We start from the raw sequence: 23080 nt of genomic DNA, 5'->3' as shown, positions 1-23080 counted from the left end.
TATAATATAATTATCAAATCTCCTCTCATTCTCCTTTTTACACATGTTTTTCAGTATTTAAGTAGGAGCAGTGCCTGGACCAGAGCCCAGAGCACCCAGTATGTACTCTCGAGTTAAGTGTGTGCAATTTACACCAGCAACATCTTTTCCCAAAACATTCTGGCTTCCTCGGTGTTTCCTGGTGCAGGAAGTGTGTCAAACGTTATAGGGAAAAGGCAGCAGAACAGGGTTGAGAGGGTTAATAAATCAGCCAACCGGAACCAGCAGGGAGAGTGTTGTGATCAGTTGGGCCAAACGGCCTAATTCTGCTCCTCTGTCCTGTGATCTTTCCTGATCCCTTTATTCCACCATTGTGAGCCGCATCATTGGCTGCTTCGACCTTACCTTCCCTTCCTAAAACTTGATGCCCGTCTCTCCAGAATGCCTTCCCCGTTAACCTGGCTGAGTATGTCCTCCGCTGGCTCAGTGTTGCTGCATCTGATTCCGTGAGCCACTGTGCCACATAATCCACATGCAAGTTGGGCAGAGTTTCCTAAACACTAGAGCAACCTCAGCCCCAGTTACCGAGTCAAGTGGCAAATATTGTGCAGGGTAGTCTCAGACATGCCACCTCTCCCGGAAGTTCCAGAAGTCTCCTGCATATTGATAGTGGCTCCCTGACGCCCACAAATTATATACAATAACCCGGAAATCGACTTTTTTTTGAGAGCGAGAGAGCGCGCGCGAGAGAGAGAGAGAGAGTACCATGGCAGTGTTCCAAAAAAAGAAAATATAAAACGTACTTCACCCCAGAGTACACTAAAGTGTACCCCTGTCTAATGGGTCAAAAATAATGACAGTGTTGCTCACTGCACTGTTTGCAACAGTGACTTTTCTATTGCCCATGGTGGGTTAAGATTGTAAAAGACATGTTGAGGTGAGTTTAACAGGTGTCATTTGTTCATTAGCGTAGCTAACGTTATTTAAACTAGCTGGCTGGCTGCTAAGGAGCTACTCTAATGCGGACATCCCACCTCTCCCGGAAGTTCCGGGAGTCTCCCGCAAATTGTTGGTGCTACCTCCCTGAAATGAGTTTTTGCAGGGTGGGATTCTGTAATCTGTAATGTGGAGGAAAACTAAATCTTAGAGTTTATAGATCGTTGTGGATAGTGTAGAGGATTGTTGAAGATTGCAGAGAGACATTGATAGGATGCAGAAGTGGGCTGAGAAGTGGCAGATGGAATTCAACCTGGAGAAGTGTGAGGTGGTACACTTTGGAAGAACAAACTCCAAGGCAGAGTACAAAGTAAATGGCAGGATACTTGGAAGTGTGGAGGAGCAGAGGGATCTGGGGGTACGTGTCTGTAGATCCCTGAAAGTTGCCTCACAGGTAGATAGGGTAGTTAAGAAAGCTTATGGAGTGTTAGTTTTCATAAGTCGAGGGATAGAGTTTAAGAGTCGCGAGGTAATGATGCAGCTCTATAAAACTCTGGTTAGGCCACACTTGGAGTACTGTGTCCTGTTCTGGTCGCCTCACTATAGGAAGGATGTGGAAGCATTGGAAAGGGTACAGAGGAGATTTACTAGGATGCTGCCTGGTTTAGAGAGTATGCATTATGATCAGAGATTAAGGGAGCTCGGGCTTTACTCTTTGGAGAGAAGGAGGATGAGAGGAGACATGATAGAGGTGTACAAGATAATAAGAGGAATAGATAGAGTGGATAGCCAGCACCTCTTCCCCAGGGCACCGCTGCTCAATACAAGGGGACATGGCTTTAAGGTAAGGGGTGGGAAGTTCAAGGGGGATATTAGAGGAAGGTTTTTTACTCAGAGAGTGGTTGGTGCATGGAATGCACTGCCTGAGTCAGTGGTGGAGACAGATACACAAGTGAAATTTAGGAGACTACTAGACTGGTATATGGAGGAATTTAAGGTGGGATGTATATGGGAGATAGGGTTTTAGGGACAACACAACATTGTGGGCCGAAGGGCCTGTACTGTGCTGTTCAATGTTAAAGAAGTAATGCAAGCCAGTGGCGTTTACCTGTAGTCGCCACTAGGTGGTGCCACAACAAAAGTTTTGCTTTCTATATCCCTTTACAATCCAAACACAGGTATTCAAGGTCTCCGCCAGAGATGTGAACTGTTTGTTTCCCTCCACACATAGAACAGACCCTTCAGTCTACAATGTTGTGCCAAATTAATTACATCTGTAATCAAGTTCACAACTAAACTAATGCCTTCTGTCTACACAATGTCCAATGTTTCCATTTACTGCACATTCAGGTGCCTGCCTTGAACATCTCTTATTATGTTTGTCTTCATCACCTCTCTTAGCAACATATTCTAGGCACCTACCATTCTCTGAGCTTTTTTTAAAAAAAACTATCCCTACACTTCTCCTTTGACTTTTTGCCCTCTCACCTTAAATGTATATTAGACATTTCATCCCTGGGGAAAAAAGATACTGATTGTCTTCTGCAGAGGTTCCCAAGCTGGGACCCACAGACAGCTTGCTCAGTGGTAATGGCCATTGGCCTACAGAAGGTTGGGAACCCCAGTCCACTCTCCCTGTGCCTCTTGTAATCCTTTAAACCTCAACAAGACATCCCCTCAGCCCCCGCCACTCCAGAAAAATCAACCCAAGTACGTCCAACTTCTCTTTACGTGCCCTCTAATCCAGGCAACACCCTGGTTAAGAAAGTCTTAGGCTCATTGGCCTTCGTAAATCAGCGTTTGAGTACAGGAGTTGGGATGTTATGTTGAAGTTGTATAAGACTTTGGTGAGGTCTAATTTGGAGTAGTGTGTGCAGTTTTGGTCACCACCTACAAAAAAGATGTAAATACTGTAAGGTTGAAAGAGTACAGAGAAAATTTACAAGGATGTTGCCGGGACTGGAGGACCTGAGGTATAACGAAAGGTTGGATAGGTTAGGACCTTTATTTCTTGGAATGTAGAAGATTGAGGGGAGATTTGATAGAGGCATGCCAAATTATGAGGGTGTAAATAAGGTAAATGCAAGCAGACTTTTTCCACGGAGGCATAACTAGAGGTTATAGGTTAAGGGGAACTTGTTTACTCAGGATGGTGAGAGTGGGTGCAGGTTTGATTTCAACATTTAAGGGAAGTTTGGATAAGTACATGGATAGGCCATGGAGGGCCGTGGTCTCGGTGCAGGTTGATGGGGCTAGGTAGAATAATAGTTTAGCATGGACTAGATGGGCCAAATAGCCTGTTTCTGTGCTGTAGAGCTCTATGACTCTAAACCTCCAATGCCCACTCTCCAAAGGCTTCTTATAACGGGGCAACCAGATCAGACTGCAACACTACAGTTTTATAAAGCTGAAACATAACTTTCTGAATATTAAATTCAGCTCCTTGACTAACAGAGGAAAGCATGCCATATGCCTTCTTTACCAGCCTATAAATCTGTGAAGCCATGTGTGTAACTGTGATTCTGCCTGACTGGCTGAGTTCCTCCAGTATTTCTTTTTCTGTGTGTTGCTACAAATGCCTAGAAATGCTTAGTGTCTGCTAGATGCTAAATGCATTTCATTGGCTTTGTATCTGTACTCGGCACAATGACAATGAAGTTGAATCTAATCTAATACAAAACTGATTTCTTGCATTCTGCCAAGCTGCTTTAATGTTCAATATACATTTATTATCTGTGTACTATATACAACCTTGAGATTCGTATCCTTACAGACAGCCTCAAAACAAAGAAACCCAACAGAACCCTTTGAAAAAGAAGGCCATCAAGCACCCAACGTGCAGGAAAAAAAACAAATTGTGCAAGCAATCAAAGTAAGCAGATAGCATTCAGAGCTGAAGTTCACAAAAGTGAGTTGGCAGTCACAGCCAATCCAGGAGCCTGTCACATTCAGGCCACGGTCGGGTCACGTTCAGCCTGTCAGGCCACGGCCTCAGTTCAGCCTGTACCTGACCCAGGGAACATAGGGAATCCATCTCAAGTGGGAGGTCCTGTTGTAACGTGGATGAAATCACCAGAGAGACAGAGTCACTGGTAGATACAAAGCAGCTTCTTTATTCGACACAACAAGGTACAGCAGGCATCTTACAGACAGAGACGCTTTCCGGAGGAAGGTCTGCTAGCTAAATGTGGGCTCGATATTTATATACTAAACACAAAGGCAATCCCTACTTAAAAAGTTACAGACAATGCTTCCTATTGAAGCTACATACAAAATCTCACACCATCCTTTCCTCCTGACGCCAACATGTCTGGGTTGGTATCTACAGCTTTTAGGAATATAAGTTAAGTCTACGATACATTTATTTGGCATTTCCCATGCTAACATAGAAGACAATTAATATTTATAATGTATAGGTGATACTGCCTTCAAAACTACAGCATCAGGTCAAACTACCAGAAGCATCTGGTATTCACACTTTTTAGGAAGCCCATTGTGGTGGACTCCATCCACAGTCCTTTGTCAAACAGTTAAAACAGAAGTCTGGTGGCCAAGCAACACACATCAAGCAACACACATCAAAGTTGCTGGTGAACGCAGCAGGCCAGGCAGCATCTGTAGGAAGAGGTGCAGTCGACGTTTCAGGCCGAGACCCTTCGTCAGGACTAACTGAAGGAAGAGTGAGTAAGGGATTTGAAAGTTGGAGGGGGAGGGGGAGATTCAAAATGATAGGAGAAGACAGGAGGGGGAGGGATGGAGCCAAGAGCTGGACAGGTGATTGGCAAAGGGGATACGAGAGGATCATGGGACAGGAGATACGGGGAGAAAGACAAGGGGGGGGGAACCCAGAGGATGGTTAAGGGGTATATTCAGAGGGACAGAGGGAGAAAAAGGAGAGTGAGAGAAAGAATGTGTGCATAAAAATAAATAACAAATGGGGTACAAGGGGGAGGTGGGGCATTAGCTGAAGTTAGAGAAGTCGATGTTCATGCCATCAGGTTGGAGGCTACCCAGACGGAATGTAAGGTGTTGTTCCTCCAACCTGAGTGTGGCTTCATCTTTACAGTAGAGGAGGCCATGGATAGACATGTCAGAATGGGAATGGGATGTGGAATTAAAATGTGTGGCCACTGGGAGATCCTGCTTTCTCTGGCGGACAGAGCGTAGATGTTCAGCAAAGCGGTCTCCCAGTCTGCATCGGGTCTCGCCAATATATAAAAGGCCACATCGGGAGCACCGGACACAGTATATCACCCCAGTCGACTCACAGGTGAAGTGTCGCCTCACCTGGAAGGACTGTTTGGGGCCCTGAATGGTGGTAAGGGAGGAAGTGTAAGGGCATGTGTAGCACTTGTTCCGCTTACACGGGTAAGTGCCAGGAGGGAGATCAGTGGGGAGGGATGGGGGGGACGAATGGACAAGGGAGTCACGTAGGGAGCGATCCCTGCGGAAAGCAGAGTGGGGGGGGGAGGGAAAGATGTGCTTAGTGGTGGGATCCAGTTGGAGGTGGCGGAAGGTACGGAGAATAATATGTTGGACCCGGAGGCTGGTGGGGTGGTAGGTGAGGACCAGGGGAACCCTATTCCTAGTGGGGTGGCGGGAGGATGGAGTGAGAGCAGAGGTACGTGAAATGGGGGAGATGCGTTTGAGAGCAGAGTTGATGGTGGAGGAAGGGAAGCCCCTTTCTTTAAAAAAGGAAGACATCTCCCCTGTGGCCAGAGTCATTTAAGTGTAAACAAATCATCTACCCAAAAGAAATCCACTCTAACAGGTCCAAGCCCCATTCTGGGGATGGATGTATAATATTCGGCTCCAGTGCAGGTCTGAGGGAAAGCTGAACCACTGGAGGTGAGAAATCCTGCAGATGCTGGAAATCCAAAGCAAACAGACACAAGAGGCTGGCAGAGCTCAGCAGGCCTGGCAGCACCTCAGCTGGGATGTTTGTTCTTCCAGGAGATTGTGAGGCTTTAGTTAAAACGTTTTGACCAACGAATGATGATTTTAAAGAAATTCAAAAGTTCAATTTAATATCAGGGAAATGTATACAATATACATCCTGAAATGCTTTTTCTTCGCAAACATTCCCGAAAACAGAGAAGTGCCCCAAAGAATGAACGACAGTTAAACGTGAAAACCCCAAAGTCCCCCCCCCCAGTTACCCCCTCACACGTGTAAGCGGCGGCGAGCAACAATCCCCCCTCCCCCCACCGGCAAAACAAAAAGTGCACCCGCTACCGAGCACAAGCGTGAGCTAGGCGATAGCAAGGACACAGACCTTGCAGTTACCCCAAAGACTATCGCAATTCATCTGGCATTCGGCAACCCACAGGTTCTCTCTCCCTGGCAAGGGAGAGGGAGGTGTCCCCCATTTTCACAGCGAGCGGGAAACAACACAACAACCCACTGGTTTACGATGTTAAAAAGCCCGTTTCGTCACATTCTATGAGCTCTGTGCCTACTTAAGCATCATTGTCAAAATAAATTGGTAGCCATTATCACAGTGATGTTCTTGCGAGCACACAGTATGCAGGCTGCTGTCTTCCCAGGATTTGAACAGTAACTCCAGTTTACGCTAAATAACTTTAGTTATTCAAATCCAAGTAACTTCCTTTCTTCAGAAAGCTGCATGAAACCTGTCATCCAAAACCCCACAAATACATTCTAATTTGTCCTACATGTTACTTCCCCAGCCAGATTTGTTCACTTGTGTCAATGGACTGACTCCTTCCATTAAAAATTCCAGAATAAAGTGATTGGAACGGGCAGGCACATCCCATAAGACATCCCACAAGACTGCTTCGAGAAAGGACAAGGGAATTATCTCAATCTCCTGTCTGTTTTCTATCTCTTACCCAACAGTTTTCAAGTAGATTACAGTATTTGAACATAGAATGGTACAGGCCCTTCAGCCCACAATGTTGTGCCAGCCTTTTAATTTACCCTTCCCTCCCCCATAAGCCTCCATTTTTCTGTCATCCATTTGTCTAACGAGGAGTCTTTTAAGTGCCCTGTAATGTATCTGCCTGTACCATCACCCCAGCACTGAGTTTCACACACTCACCACTCTCTGTGTGTAAAAAAAACACACAAACAAACACTTCCTCTGACATTTACCCCCCCCCCCCAAACTTCCCTCCAGTCACCTTAAAATTATGCACTCTCGTAATAGCCATTCCTGCCTTGGGGGGAAAAATCTGTGGTTGTCAATTTTATCTATGCTTCTGATCATCTTGTACATCTCTGTAAAGTTACCTTCAGTGATACTTCAGCACACACAGGGTTCCTGGGTCTGGTGTTCAGTTCCGATGCCGTCTGTAAGGAGTTTGTACGTTCTCCCCGTGACCGCGTGTGTTTCCTCCGGGTGCTCTGGTTCCCTCCCACAGTCCAAAGGCGTACTAGTTGGTAGGGTAATTGGTCATGGTAAATTGTCCTGTGGGGTTAGAGTTGCTGGACAGTGGGTTTTGTTGGGCTGGATGGGCCTTTTCTGCGTTGTATCTATAAATGAAAATAAAATAGATCCCATTTGGATTTAAATATAGGGTTTAAGGATCTGTGATATTCCTTTGGAATTAGTTGAGAGTTAGTTCCTGCATTTTCTTTTCCAGGAGCAGTACCTTTCTCGGCAGGTTCATTTTTAGTCTACATTAACCTGGATAAACTCTGGAACAAGCCCAGTGTGAAATTCACGCCGCTCCAGAACTTTCTCAATGGTTGCCTGGCAGCTTCTGTGGCTCAGACCCTTTCCTTCCCTTTTGAGACCGTGAAGAGGAAGATGCAGGTGAGAAACCATAAAACGTTGCAGCAGAATTGGGCCATTTGGCCTATCGAGTTCTCTCCACCATTCCACCACGATTGCTGGTTTATTATCCCTCTCAACCCCATTCTCCTGCTTTCTCCCTGTAACCTTTGACACCTTTACTAATCAAGACCCTATAAACCTCCGCAATAACTTGGCCCTCACAGCTGTCTGTGACAATGAATTCCATAGATTCACTACTCTCTGGCTAAACAAATCCCGTTTTCTCTGTTCTAAGTGGATATCCTCCTGTTCTGAAGCTGTGCTCTCTGGTCCTAGACTCCCCCCTCTATAGGAAACATCCTCTCCACATTTACTCTATGTAGGCTTTTCAATATTTAATAGTTTTCAATGAGTCTCTCCCCTTCTTTTCTAAACTCCAGCAGCTACACGCTTCATACATTAACCCTTTCATTCCCAGGATCATTCTCATGAATCTCCTGTGGAGGTTCTCCAATGCCAGCGCATCCTTTCTAAGATAAAGGGCCCAGAACTGCTCACAATATTCCAAGTGCAATCTGACCAGTCCCTTATAAAGCCTCAACATTACACGCTTGCTTTTATATTCTAGTCCTCTGGATGAATGCTAACACTGCATTTACCATCTTTACCACCAACTCAACCTGCTAGTTAGCCTTTAGGAAAATGTTCACGAGGACTCCAAGTCTCTTTGTACGTCGGATTTCTGAACTTGCTTCCTGTTTAGAAAATAGTCTATATCTTTATTCCTTCTACCAAAGTGCATGACCCATATGCCATAAGCCATCTGCGATTTCTTTGCCCGTTCTCCTAATCTGTCCATGTCCTTCTGCAGACTCCCTGGTTCCTCAACACGACCCGTCCCTCCACCTATCGTTGTTCTGAGCCCCGTGCATATCTCACCTTACCACTGTGCGCCTTGTACCTGCAGCTCTCTCTCCAGACTGTATGGCAAGTTATGTGTAGACGAGGTTACCAGGAAAGTTCTGGAAATCCTCTTTACACTAATTCTTCACCTGTTTACAACATTAGTTATTAACTTCTCCAGAATCTCACTGGTTTGTGTGTGTTTTTTCCCAGCTGGTTGCTCACTGATTTACCAGAAATACTTCCAGCTGTTTTGTATTCTGTTTTTCAAAATTTAGAGATACGTTGTGGAACAGGCTGTTTGAGCCTCACCACCCAACAACCGACAGGCTTATTCCTGGCCTAATCACAGGACAATTTTCAATGACCAATCAACCTACTAAATGGTACATCTTTGGACAGTGGGAACCCACACATTCACGGGAAGAATGTTCAAACTCCTTACGGAGGGCATCGAGACTGAACTCTCAACTCCAAAGCCCCACCCATAATAACATTGCGCAAACTGCGACTCGACCATGTTCACGTGGCCCGGTGACACTTCAGGAATTCGTCACTTCCTCAAAGTTGAGAAAGTGAGAGTTCCACGTGCTTAATTATTTTATGGCTGGTTTCTAACCAAGAGAATCTGATTGCAAGCTGGAGGCACGTCCTACAGTCAGCTGGCCTAATTAAAGGGTGTGTTGAAGGTCAAATTGTCACACAGCAGCCAGTTTGTGTCTCCAGAGCCTGTTTTAGTAGATCGTGTCTCACCTCATTCCCGGAGTTTGTATGTTCTCCCCGTGACCGTGTGGGTTTCCTCCAGGTGCTCTAGTTTCCTCCCACAGTCCAAAGACGTACCAGTGGTTAAGTTAGTTGGTCATTGTAAGTTGTCCTGTGATTAGGCTAGGGAAAAATTGCGGGTTGTTAGGCGGCACTAACCTGTGCTGTATTTCAATTAATGACTAAAGTGGCTTTAATACTGTCACTGAGTGAACCTCGTTCTAAATATATATTGAACACAGAGCAACTCACACAAAATGCTGGAGGAACTCAGCAGGTCAGGCAGCATCTATGCAAATGAATACACAGTTGACATTTCGGGCTGAGACCCTTCTTCGGGACTGGAAAAGAAGGGGGTGGGGAGTTGCCGGAATAAAGAGACGGGGAGGAGGAGGAGGAGGAGGAGGATGATAGCCAGAAGATGATAAAGTGAAGCCAGGTGGGTGGGAAAGGTAGTGGGCTGGAGAGGAAGGAATCTGATAGGAGAGGAGAGTGGATCATAGGAGAAAGGGAAGGAAGAGAGGGCCTGGGGAGGTGATAGGCAGGTGAGAAGCGGTAAGAGGCCAGGGGGGGGAATAGAAGAAGAGGAAAGGGGGAGGGGGAAAATTACCGGAAGGAGAAATTGATATCCATGCCATCAGTTTGGTGTATGAGTATATTCCTAGATGGAATATGAGGTTTTGGTTTTCCACCCTGAAGATGGCCTCATTGTGGCAAAAGAGATGGCAATGGACCAACATGTCGGAACAGGAATGGGAATGGGAATTAAAATGGTTGGCTATCATTTGCATTTATATAGTGCTTTTAATGTGCAGTAAAACATTATCAAACACCATATATCTCTAAACCAGATGAAGAAAAATTAGGCTGGTTAGCTTAAAGCTTGGTTGGTAGTTTGGGGTTTAAGGAATATCTTAAGAAAGATCCACTTTTGGCGGATGGAGAGGAGGTGCTCAACAAAAGCGGCCCCCCCCAATACATGTCAGGTCTCACCGATGTAGGGGAGGCCCCATTGGGAACATCGGATACAATAGACAACCTCAACAGCTTTGCCGTGAATTACTGCCTGAACTGGGAGGACTGTTTGAGGCCCTGAGTGGAGGTGACTGGGCAGGTGCAGCATTTCTGTGGCTTGTAAGAATATGTGTCGGGGGGATGAATGGACGAGGCAATCATGGAGGAAGTGATCCCTGTGGAAAGCAGAGAGTGGAGATGAGGTAAAGGTGTGTTTGGTGTTAGGATCCCGTTGAAGATGGTGGAAGCTGCGGAGAATGCTGTGTTGGATGCAGGGACTCACGGGGTGGTAGCCGAGGACAAGGGGAACTCTATCCCTGTTAAGGTGGCTGGAAGATGTGGAGAGCGTGGATGTCTGGGAAATGGAGGAGATTGTACATTACAGCACAACAGAGGCCCTTGTGCCGATCTTTTAATCTACTCCAAGACCAATCTGACCCTTCCCTCCTACATAACCCTCCATTTTCCCTTCATCCATGTGCCTATCTAGGAGTTACTTCAATGTCTGTAATGTATCTGCCTCTATCACCACCCTGGCAACGCGTTCCACACACCCACCACTCTCTGTGTGAGGGGCTTACCTCTGATATCCCCCCTCCCTCCAGTCACCTTCAAATTCTGCCCCTCCTATTCACCATTTATTTATTTATTTTACGTCAGGGAGTAGGCCCTTTGAGAGCCACGTCGCCCCAGCAACCGCACAACCCTGATTAACCCTAACCTCATCACGGGCCTATTTACAATGACGAATTAACCTACCTGGACTGTGGGAGGAAACCGGAGCACCCGGGGAAAACCCACACGTTCCACGGGGAGGATGAACAGAGATTCCGTCAGTACCTCTGGCCCAGGTTCAATACACCCCGCTGCCTGTGAGGCATTTGTACGCTCTCCCCGCGACCACGGGTCTCCCTCAGGCGCTACGGCTTCCTTCCGCGTTCCAAAGACGTGCGGGTTAGTAAGTTAATTGGTCACACGGGTGCAGTTGGGCTCGCTGTGACTCTAAATCTAAAGCGAAGGAAGAAAAATGGCGCTGAGGACACACAGATTAGGGTTGGCGAGCCGTGGGCATGTTACATCGGCTCCAGAACCGCAGTGATACTTGCAGGCCAACTCCAGCACATCCTCCAACGTGGACGTACGTGTGACTAATAAAGCAAATCTAAGCAGAATTTGATTTATGCAAATTGCTTGCTGTATTTCCAATACTGCATGGAAGAGTTTTATAAAACTTCAGGGTCTGAATCTGAATCTGTGAAAATATTCCCTCCGCCCCCATGATGTTCTATTTGCCATCACTGATTGGAACAGAGCAGCAGATCTAAATGGTGCTGAAACACGGAACAGAGACAATGAGACTGGCAGTGAAGTTTTCAAGAATACTGGGGTTGGGTTATGGCAGGTCCCTAAGACTTAAAGACAAAGGAGCAAAGTTAGGAAATTTGGCACATCAAGTCTGCTCTGCTATTCCATCATGGCTGATTTATTATCCCTCTCAACCCCTTCTCCCCGTAACTTTTGATCCCCTTCTAATCAAGAACCTGTAAACCTCCACCTTAAATATATCCAATGACTTGCCCTCTGCTGCCGTCTATGGCAATGAATTCCACAGATTCACAGTCTGTGGCTAAAGAAATTCTTACTCATATCTGTTCTGAAGGGATATCCTTCTATTCCTAGGCTGTGGCCTCTGCTGCTAGACTGCTCCACTTTCGGATACATCCTCTCCATGTTCACTCTATGTAGGCCTTTCAATATTCGATAGGTTTCCATGAGTTTCCCCCCTATCCTTCTAAACTCCAGCGAGGACAAGCCCAGAGCCATCAAACGCTCTTCGTACATTAACACTATCGTTCCCGGGATCATTCTTGTGAACCTCCTCTGGACTATCTCCAATGCCTGCACATCTTTTCTTGGGTAAGAGGTCCAAAACAGCTCACGATGCTGCAAGTGCAATCTGACCAATGCCTTAAAAAGCCTCAACATTACATTCTTGCTTTTATATTCTAGTCTTCTCAAAATGAACACTAACATTACATTTCCTCTCCTTACCACAATCTCAACCGTGCAAGTTACCCTTTAGGAAATCGTTCACGAGATCTCCAAGTCCCTTTGCACCTCAGATTTCTGAATTTGCTTCCTGTTTAGAAAATAGTCTACATCTTTATTCCTTCTACCAAAGTGCGTGACCATATGCCATAAAGAACCTGCAATTTCTTTGCCCATTCTCCTAATCTGTCCATGTCCCTCTGCAGACTCCCTGGTTCCTCAACACGAGCCGTCCCTCCACCTTTCGTTGTTCTGAGCCCTGTGAATATCTCACCTTACCGCTGTGCACATCTGCTCTGCCTTGTATCTGCAGCTATCTCCCCAGACTGTATGGCAAGTTATGTGTAGATGAGGTTACCAGGAAAGTTCTAGAAATCCCCTTTACACTAATTCTTCACCTACTTACAGCATTAATTATTAACTTCTCCAGAATCTCACTGGTTGTGTTTTTTTCCCAGCTGGTTGCTCACTGATTTATCAGAAACACTTTCAGCTGTTTTGTATTCTGTTTTTTTTAAAATTTAGAGATGCGTTGTGGAATAGGCTCTTCTGCCCCACCAAATTCGGCCACTATCAACCCACCAACGTTACCCTAGCCTAGTCACAGGACAATTTACAAAGACCTAGTAACCTACTCACTGGTACATGTTTAGAATGTGGGAGGAAATGGGAAGAATGTATAAACTCTTTGACAGAGGACGCTGGGAATGAACTCTGAACTCCAAAGCTCAACCTATAATAACATTGTGCTATGCTACTGTGTTAGCACGGCCTGCTGACATTATCGAAATTAGTCACTTTCTAAGTTTGAGAAAATTGGAGTTCCACATGCTTAATTATTTTATGACCGGCTTTGAACCAAGATAATCTGATTGCAGGCTGGAAGCACGCCCTACAGTCAGCTGGCCTAATTAAAGGGTGTGTTGAAGGTCAAATTGCACCCGTCACACAGCAGCCAGTTTGTGTCTCCAGAGCCTGTTGTAGTAGATTGTGTCTCACCTTGTTAGTGACTTCAATGCTGCCACTGAGTGAACTAAATTCTAAGTATGTACTGAACACAGACATTACTGCACAGAGTACCACTCACAAAATGCTGAAGGAACTCGGCAAGTCAGGCAGCATCTATGGAGAGTCAACCAAGACCCGGCTTCAGGACTGGAATGGGAGTTGCCAGAATAGAAGGTGGGGTGGGGGGAGCGGGGGAAAAGTGGACAGCTAGAAGGTGATAGGTGAAGGAGGGACACCAGGGGAGGGTAATAGGCAGGTGAGGAGAAGAGGTAAGAGACCAACGTGGGGAATAGAAGAAGAAGAAGGGGGGAGGGAAAAGAATTACTGGAAGGAGAAATCGATTTTCATGCCATCAGGTTAGAGGCTACCCAGATGGAATAAAAGGTGTTGCTCCTCCAGCCTGAGAGTGTCCTCATCATGGTACAAAGAGGAGGCCATGGACATGTCAGAATCAGAATCAGAATCAGGTCTATTATCACCGGCATGTGACGTGAAATTTGTTAACTTAGCAGCAGCAGTTCAATGCAACACATAATATAGAAAATAATAATAATAATAATAAATGAGTAAGTACATTTTATTCACTATACTTTATACAGTATACGTATATCAAAAAGGCTCAGCAGAGGTTGTATTTCCTACGTCAACTCAGGAAGTACAACCTGCCTCAGGAGCTGCTGATCCAATTCTATTCATGAATAATCCAGTATGTTCTCTGTTCGTCCATCACTGTCTGGTTTGGATCAGCTACCAAACAAGACAAGAATAGACTCCAAAGGGCCATCAGGGCTGCGGAAAGGATTATTGTTGTGAAGCTGCCCTCGATTCAGGACTTATATGCATCTAGAGTCAGGAAGCGAGCAAGCAGCATCATTGTAGACCCATCACACCCTGGACATCACCTGTTCCAACTCCTTCCTTCCGGTAGGCGCTTTAGATCACTGTATGCCAGGACAAATAGGTATAAGAGCAGTTTCTTTCCATATGCCATCAGTCTTATGAACACTTGAATTTTAGTCTATTATAAACCAAGTCCACCTGTACAGACACAGGTATACCTCACTGTATATAGTTCACAATTATTTGCAGTATTGTTTTGTTTGCTTTTTGATTCTGTGCAGCGAGAGCTCAGGGAAACCGGCATCAAATTCCCTGTATGTGTCCACAAACTTGGTGATAATAAAGGATTCTGATTCTGATATTGAATAGATTAAAAATCTTGCAAAAAACAGAAATACTATCTATTAAAAAAGTGAGGTAGTGTCCAAGGGTTCAAAGTCCATTTAGGAATCAGATGGCGGAGGGGAAGAAGCTGTTCCTGAATCGCTGAGTGTGTACCTTCAGGCTTCTGTACCTCCTACCTGATGGTAACAGTGAGAAAAGGGCATGCCCTGGGTGCTGGAGGTCCTTAATAATGGACGCTGCCTTTCTGAGACCGCTCCTTGAAGATGTCCTGGGTACTTTGTAGACTAGTGCCCAAGATGGAGCTGACTAGATTTACAACCTTCTGCAGCTTCTTTCGGTCCTGTTCAGTAGCCCCCACTCCCCCCCATACCTGACAGTGATGCAGCCTGTCAGAATGCTCTCCACGCTACATCTATAGAAGTTTTTGAGTGTATTTGTTCACATACCAAAACTGTTCAAACTCCTAGTAAAGTATAGCTGCTGTCTTGCCTTCTTTATAACTACATTGCTATGTCGGGACCAGGTTAGATTCTCCGAGATCTTGACATCCAGGAACTTGAAACTACTCACTCTCTCCACTTCTGATCCCTCTATGAGGATTGTTATGTGTTCCTTCGTCTTACCCTTCCTGAAGTCCACAATCAGCTCTTTCATCTTACTGATGTTGAGTGCCAGGTTGTTGCTGCGGCACCACTCCACTAGTTGGCATATCTCACTCCTGTACGCCCTCTCGTCACCACCTGAGATTCTACCAATGATGGCTATATCATCAGCAAATTTTGGAGATGGTATTTGAGCTATGTCTAGCAACACAGTCATGGGTATAGAGAGAGTATAGCAGTGGGCTAAGCACGCACCCCGTGAGGTTCACCAGTGTTGATCGTCAGCAAGGAGGATATGTTATCACCAATCCACACAGATTGTGGTCTTCTAGTTAGGAAGTCAAGGATCCAATTGCAGAGGGAGGTACAGAGGCCCAGGTTTTGCAACTTCTCAATCAGGATTGTGGGAATGATGGTATTAAATGCTGAACTATAGTCGATGAACAGCATCTCGACGTAGGTGTTTGTGTTGTCCAGGTGGTCTAAAGCCGTGTGGAGAACCATTGAGATTGCATGTGCCATTGACCTATTGTGGCAATAGGCAAATTGCAATGGGTCCAGGTCCTTGCTGAGACCTAGTCATGACCAACCTCTCAAAGCATTTCATCACTGTCAATGTGAATGCTACTGGGCGATAGTCATTAAGGCAGCCCACATTATTCTTCTCCGGCACTGGTATAATTGTTGCCTTTTTGAAGAAAGTGGGAACTTCCACCCATAGCAGTGAGAGGTTGAACATGTCCTTGAATACTCCTGCTAGTTGGTTGGCACAGGTTTTCAGAGTCTTACCAAGTACTGTACTCCATCAGGACTTTCCACCTTGCGAGGGTTCACTCTCTTTTGACATCCTAACATAGGCCTCTGAGACAGAGATCACAGGGTTATCAGGTGCAGCAGGGATCTTCACAGCTGTAGTTGTGTTCTCCCTTTCAAAGTGGGCATAGAAGACGTTGAGTTCATCTGGTATGAAGCATCACTGTCATTCATGCTATTGGGTTTCGCTTTGTAGGAAATAATATCTTGCAGACCCTGCCAGAGTTGTCGTGCATCCGATGTTGCCTCCAACCTCTTTCAAAGTTGTCTTTTCTCCCTTGAAGTAGCTTGCTCAAATCATACCTGGTTTTCTGGTACAGGCCTGGGTTGCCAGACTTGCATGCCACAGATCTAGCCTTCAGCAGACGACGTACCTCCTGGTTCATCCATGGCTTTTGGTTTGGGAATGTAGAGTAAGTCTTTGTAGGCACACGCTCATCCACACAGGTCAGATCAGGAATGGGAATAGGAATTAAAATAGTTGGCCACCAGGAAATTCTGCTTTTGGTGGATGGAGTGGAGGTCCCCCAATACACATCAGATCTCACCAATGTAGAGGAGGCCACATTGGGAGCACCGGATACAATGGGTAACCCCACCAGGTTTGCAGGTGAAGTGTCGCCTCACCTGGAAGGGCTGTTTGGGGCGGTGAATGGGCAGGTGTAGCATTTCTGTTGCTTGTAGGGATAAGTGCCTGGAGGGGGATTAGTGAGGATGGTCAAATGGGCAAGGGAATGATGGAGAGACCGATCCCTGTGGAAAGCAGAGAGTGGATGGGAGGTAAAGATGTGTTTGGTGGTAGGATCCCGTTGAGGATGGTGGAAGTTGCAGAGAATGCTGTGTTGGATGCAGAGACTCATGGGGAGGTAGGTGAGGACAAGAAGAACTCTAACACTGTTAAGGCGGCAGGAAGATGGGGTAAGGGTGGGTATCTGGGAAATAGAGGAGATACTTTGGCCCTCGAGGTTGTACTAACATTTTAACCTACTCCAAGGTCAATCTAACCCCTCCCTCCTACATCGCCCTCCATTTTCCTATCATCCATGTGCCTATCTTAAGAGATACTTAAATGTCCCTCATGTATCCGCCTCCAACTCCACCCCTGGCAGCAGGTTCCACACACCCACCACTCTCTGTGTAACACAACTTCCCTTTGGCTTCCAACCCCCTGCCCACCGTACTTTCCTCCAATCAATTTAAAATCATGCCTTCTCATATTGGCCATTTCCTTAATTAGCAATACAGTGTGGAGCCACGCCGCCCCAGTAACCTCACAATCCCAATTAACCCTAAACTGATCACAGGACAATTTACAATGACCAGTTAGCCTACCCAGTATGCCTTTGGATTGTGGGAGGAACCCAGAGCCCCTGGGGTAAACCCATGTATTCCAGGGTGAGGATATAGAGAGACTCATTACAGAACGGTGCCAGAACTGAACTCCGAACTCCGGAACATTCCGAGCTGTATTAGCGTTGCACCAACCATTAGGCTACCACAGAGATGGTTTTCTGTCCTGGGGAAAGGATCTATGTGTCCACTTGCTCGATGCTTGGTATTCGCTGTGGGAATTTGGACTGTCGGCCTTGTTGAACCTGATCTCACCTTTAGTGGGTTGGAACCCCACAACGGTGACAAAACAAACGTTTCAGTGCAGTACTGAGGGAGCATCGCACTGTTGAAGGAGGCATTAACCTGGTATCTCGGGTGCACATTACAGCTTCCAAGGTACAATTCTCAGAGCTGTAGGGGAAGCAATGTTATCCTTTCATAACTGCTTCGTAACCAGAAAACATTCTCACTTCAACATTGAAGTGCAGCAGTTAATGGAATACTTTCCAGTGCCAGCGATCACAGATTGTGGTTCAGTTACCTCTTCCCCCCTCCCCAGCTGTCTGTGATATGGGGGGAAGGTTGTGGCAGGTCCATAAGACACAGGAGCAGAATTAGGCCATTTGCCCTTCAAGTCTACTCTGCTATTCCATCATGGCTGATTTATTTTCCCTCTCAACTCCATTCTCCTTGTAACCTTTGACACCTTGACTAGTCAAGAAAGTTACAACTTCAAAGTTCAAGGTAAATGTTATTATCAAAGTATATATATTTCACCATATACACCTCCTTGGGGGCATACTCAGTAATCTATAGAATAATGGCCGTAACAGATTCAATGAAAGACCGCTGGACCAGGGCGATCGTCTGGAGTGCAGAAGACAACAGTCTGTGCAAATGCAAAAACAAGTAATAATAATAAACAAATCAGCAATCAATAGTGAGAACATGAGATAAAGAGTCCTTGGAAGTGAGGCCATTGGTTGTGGGAACACTTCAGTGATGGGTCAAATGAAGTTGAATGAAGTTATCTCCACCGATTCGAGAGTTTGATAGTTGAGGGGTAATAACTGTTCCTGAACCTGGTGGTGTGAGTCCTGAGGCTCCTGAACAGCTTTCCTGACAGCAGCAGCGAGAAGAGAGCATGACCTGGGTGATGGGAGTGGAGTGGGGTGCCCTGATAATGGATGCTGCTTTCCTGCAACCACTTCCATTGGCAGGTCAACTAGAGGCAATTGAAACGTTCCTTCAGTAGTGTATGTTCATAGTTTGTCTCCCCAAAGTCGAGTTTAGTGTCACATGCACAAGTACAGTGAGGTACAGCATAAAGAAAATCATGCATGCAGCAGCCTCTTCGTCATGTAAACACACAGAATAGAAATTATACTTAAAGTTGTAGCATACAGTGAAATACAAGACTTATTTTTTTCTATACTAAGATCTTGCTTTTGCACAAAGTCCTTGGTAGTGAAGAGGTGATTGTGGTATTCCTTCGCTGAGCTAGGGTTAGGGCTGTGCTGGCGGGTTGAAGAGAAGTCACGGTTCTTGAACCCGGTGGTGTGGGACTTCACACGTCTGTACCTCCAGTCTGACAGTAGCAATGAGAAGTGCGCGTGCCCTGGGAGAGGATGGCAGATTCCTGAAGATAGATGTTGTCTTCTTGAGGATGTGGCAGGGCGGCGAGGTGGCGTGGCGGTCAGCACGACACTTTATGGCGCCAGCTGTGAGATCAGGGTTCAGTCCCTCCCGCTGTCAAAGAAGAGTTTGTACGCTCTCCCTGGAGTCGGGTGGGTTTCCCTGGATACTCTGGTCTCATCCCACGTTCCAGGGACGTACAGGTTAGTGCTCGTGAGTTGGGGGCTTGCTATCTTGGCTCCAGAAGCGTGGCGACACTCATGGGATGCCCCAGCACGCCTTCACTGATTTGATTTGACTTGACATACGCAGAGCATTTCTCCGCATATTTCAATGTACATGTTGACAAATAGAGCTAATCATTATCTTGTATTTAATTTCTGTACCTGAACACTGTCTCTTTCATTGTAGGCACAAAGTCCGCTGCTCCCACACTACGGTGGCGTTGATGTTCATTTTACTGGTGTCATCGACTGTTTCAAGCAAATTGTGAAGATAAAGGGTTTTCTGAGTCTGTGGAACGGCCTCTCTGCCAACCTACTAAAGGTAATCCCAGCCCCTATAAAACCCAGCAGTTGTCAGGCGGACACAGAACCGGAGAAATGCATTGATTCTGCTCTGTGTTCAAACGCTAGAGATGATTCAGGAATCAGCATTATTCACCATATACATTTATACATTTGCATGGATTAGGAATTTGCTGGGGTGTTGGTCGGGGCGTGACATGCAGCAAAAACAACATCATTCAACAATTATAGCGAATAAAGAATTATATAACATTAAAGTTAGATGTACATATTTCAAATAAGAAGTGCTTAAATACATAAATATCATAACAGATCCCACCCTTCCTGCTCGTGGACTGTTTGTCCCAATCCCATTAGAGAGGAGGCCACGTAGCATCCATGTCAGGACCACCAGACTCAAAAACAGTTCCTTTCCCCAAGCAGTAAAGCTGATCAACACCTCCACCCAGTAACACAGCTCACCAACACTACTTTATCACTTCCTGTCAGAGTCAGCGTATGTACAGACAATCCTGTGCCTGGTGTCACTGTATGGACATACAATCAATCTATGTATATAATCTATCTTACATATTTATATTTATTGTGTTTTTATTATTGTGTTCTTTACCTTATTGTGGGTTTTTTTTTAATGCTACATCAGATCCGGAGTAACAATTATTTCGTTCTCCTTTACATTTGTGTACTGGTGGAAATGACATTAAACAATCTTGAATCTTGACACATCAGCATGAATTTACAAGCATTATGGAAAGTGGTTTGAGGTGTTTACAGTCCAGTGTCTGAGCTAATGGATAGAAGGGGTGGGATGGGGATATCTTGAATGGTTGATCAGATTAATTGCCGGAGGGGGGGACCACGGGGGAGAACCTTTTGGAGGAACAACTGATCGATAGAAAAGTGATTTGATATTGTTCAATTGGTCAGAAGACAATAGGATGGTTGTCAAACTAATCCTGTCCACATCATCCACAAACATAAGTACAAGTCCAACCACATCAGATAGGAAAGATTAGTTCTGTTAATCAACTAAACCTAATAATTAGCTAGCCAATTAATAGTTAATTAATTATGAAGGTTATAGATAGGGTCAATGCTAGCAGTTTTTTTTCCTCTAAGGTTGGATGAAACTAGAACTAGAGGTCAAAGGTTAAGGGTGAAAGGTGAAATATTTAAGGAGAACTTCTTCACTCAGAAGGTGGTATGAGTGTGGATGAGGAAGTTATGGATGCAGGTTCTATTGTAACAGTTAGGAGAAGTTTGGACAAGTACATGGATGGGAGGGGTATGGAGGACTATGGTTCTGGTGCAGATTGATGGGACTAGGCAGAATACCAGTTTGGCATAGACTAGATGGGCTGAAGGGCCTGTTTCTGTGCAGTAAAACTCTATGGCTCTGATCCAGAATAAAAACACTCATGTGGGTAATGGAGATGATGGAAGTTTCAGATTGTTGTAAAATACCAATGACTATCTGACAGAGAAGAATGTCTGAGAGCCTTGTCCAATTTGGCCTCTGGCTCCAGATCCACATGATGTGGTTAGTTTGAACTGCTCTCTGAAGCAGCCTAGTAAACCACAAAGCCACTCTGATGATACACGGTAACACAGACAGTGCATTCACCACATAGACTGCATTAGCTCAAGAAGATGGTTCACTACATTACAAAGAGGCCGTAAGTGCTGTACAGTGGTGCCAATGTCTGCAGAGATAACAGATTGGGCTGTTATCTACTGCGTCCTGGTGTCACACAGATTGGCTCTTGCCCTTAAATCTTCGCAATTTATCCACCTCTTTCCTGCTTTACAACTCTTTAAAACCTACCACACGCCTGAGTTTTTCCTCGCCCGCCTTAACATCTCACTGTTGTGTTTCATAACTCTCCTGTCAGTGCCTTCTGATGTTCTATAACATATGTAGCAGTTAGAGTAATGCTATTACAGCAGAGAGACCTAAGTTCAATTCCTACCGCTGTCTGTAAGGAGTTTGTACGCTCTCCCCATGACCGCGTGGGTTTCCTCCCAGTGCTCCAGTCTCCTCCCACGTTCCGAAGTACGGGTTGGTAGGTTATTTGGCCACGTGGGTATGATTGGTCGGTGTGGGCTGTTGCCGTCTGGAGTCTCTAAATAAATACATGGGTGAGTTCGGTTGAGTTTTACAAAAATATTACTTTTTGGAGGTTCAATTCTGATTCAGATTTGATTCCAAATTATTTAGCACAAGCACAGTACTGTGCAAAAGTCTTAGGCACATACATACAGCTAGGGTGCCTAAGGCTTTAGCACAGTACTGTAGTAACTTTATGTATTGCACTGTACTGTTGCAAATAAAAACACAAATTTCATGACATACATGAGTGATGATAAACTTGATTCTGATATGGGTCTCTATTGTGGACTGAGAGTGGGAAGGGGACAGGGAGAGGGAAATTATGGTTGGAAAGAGGGGAAGGGAGAGGGGAGGGAACAGGAAGCACCAGAGAGACAGTCTGTAATGATCAATAAATAAATTGTTTGGAGTCGAGTGTCTCAGAGCTGGGTGTGTCTGCATCCGTACCACCCCCCACTCCTGGCACTCCTTCTCTGCCACCTGTCCCACACCCGTCCCACGGTGCCCCAGCTTCAGCATTCCCAACATCCTTTGCTCCCTCAGATTTACAGACTCCCTCTCTGCTCCACATTGACGTATACAGTACTGTACAAAAGTCTTAGACACTCTAGCTATATATATGTGCCCAAGACTTTTGCACAGTACTGTATGTCAAAACGTTTGCATTAACAACCAAACAAACTAAGATGTGCTGGCACGGCTCGTGAGTGTCACCACTCATTCCAGCACTAACATAGCAGGCCCACCATACTGAGCAGAACAACACAAGTATCAACAGTAAAGAGAATTGTAATGACTTTCTGGTATTTACACCCATTTCACAGGGGTAAGAAGATTTTATTTTGTTTGAAAACTCTACTCGATCCATTTGGCGAATCCAGATGGATAAACATTTGGAACCTAGTCAATTAGCAATGTTGAGTTCTTTCACCACGTGATATTCAAATGTCCATTATCTGTCTGCATGTTTCTAACTTCTGTTGGGATCTTACATTTGATCAGTCTTGGTTTCTTAAATCCCTCAATTACTTGGGGACTTCACTCAACCAAAGCTCCTGCCGGACTAAGTCACCTGACAGACATCCCTGTACCTAGCATCACTTTATGGGCATTCATTCAGTCTGTGTATGTAGGTACAGTATTTATCTTTATTGTGTTCTTTATCTTGTGGTGTATTTTTGTGCTGTATTGGATCTGGAGTAACAATTATTTCATTCTTGTGTACTGGAAGTGACATGAAACAATCTCGAATCGCCTATCAAGTTCCCAATGACTATGCCCTACCCCAACCTTATTTCCCCTTTTACTCCTTCCATTAAGATGCACAGCCTCATCGAGAGGCAAAGGAGCTGTGAGCTGCACAAACAACTTCATAGCAAAAGCCCCAAAATGGGATAATTAGATTTACTATCCTGATGTTCTGACCATTATTATATTTTATCAAAGTTCTAATCTTGGCTGGAGGTTCTGTCTGTTTCTGGCAACC

General features: G+C 45.3%; 1 protein-coding gene and 1 long non-coding RNA gene across 2 annotated transcripts in view; one reads left to right on the top strand and one right to left on the bottom strand.

Annotated features, from left to right (window-relative positions):
• slc25a43 (solute carrier family 25 member 43) overlaps positions 1–23080 on the top strand; it is a 42570-nt gene that overhangs the window by 15648 nt on the left and 3842 nt on the right. The window contains exons 3-4 of the mRNA XM_072270990.1: positions 7521–7693; positions 19369–19503. Of these exons, the coding sequence (XP_072127091.1) occupies positions 7521–7693; positions 19369–19503 (308 nt within the window). The remainder of the gene's footprint in view (positions 1–7520; positions 7694–19368; positions 19504–23080) is intronic.
• The window catches only part of LOC140204341 (uncharacterized), a 50362-nt gene continuing 34325 nt past the window's right edge, over positions 7044–23080 (bottom strand). The window contains exons 3-4 of the long non-coding RNA XR_011887592.1: positions 21455–21607; positions 7044–7410 (exon numbers count right to left, since the gene is read on the bottom strand). This is a non-coding gene — a long non-coding RNA (uncharacterized lncRNA). The remainder of the gene's footprint in view (positions 7411–21454; positions 21608–23080) is intronic.

Source organism: Mobula birostris, chromosome 10, assembly GCF_030028105.1.
Source record: "Mobula birostris isolate sMobBir1 chromosome 10, sMobBir1.hap1, whole genome shotgun sequence".
NCBI classification, from domain to species: domain Eukaryota; kingdom Metazoa; phylum Chordata; class Chondrichthyes; order Myliobatiformes; family Myliobatidae; genus Mobula; species Mobula birostris.
This window is presented reverse-complemented; position numbering and strand designations above follow the sequence as displayed.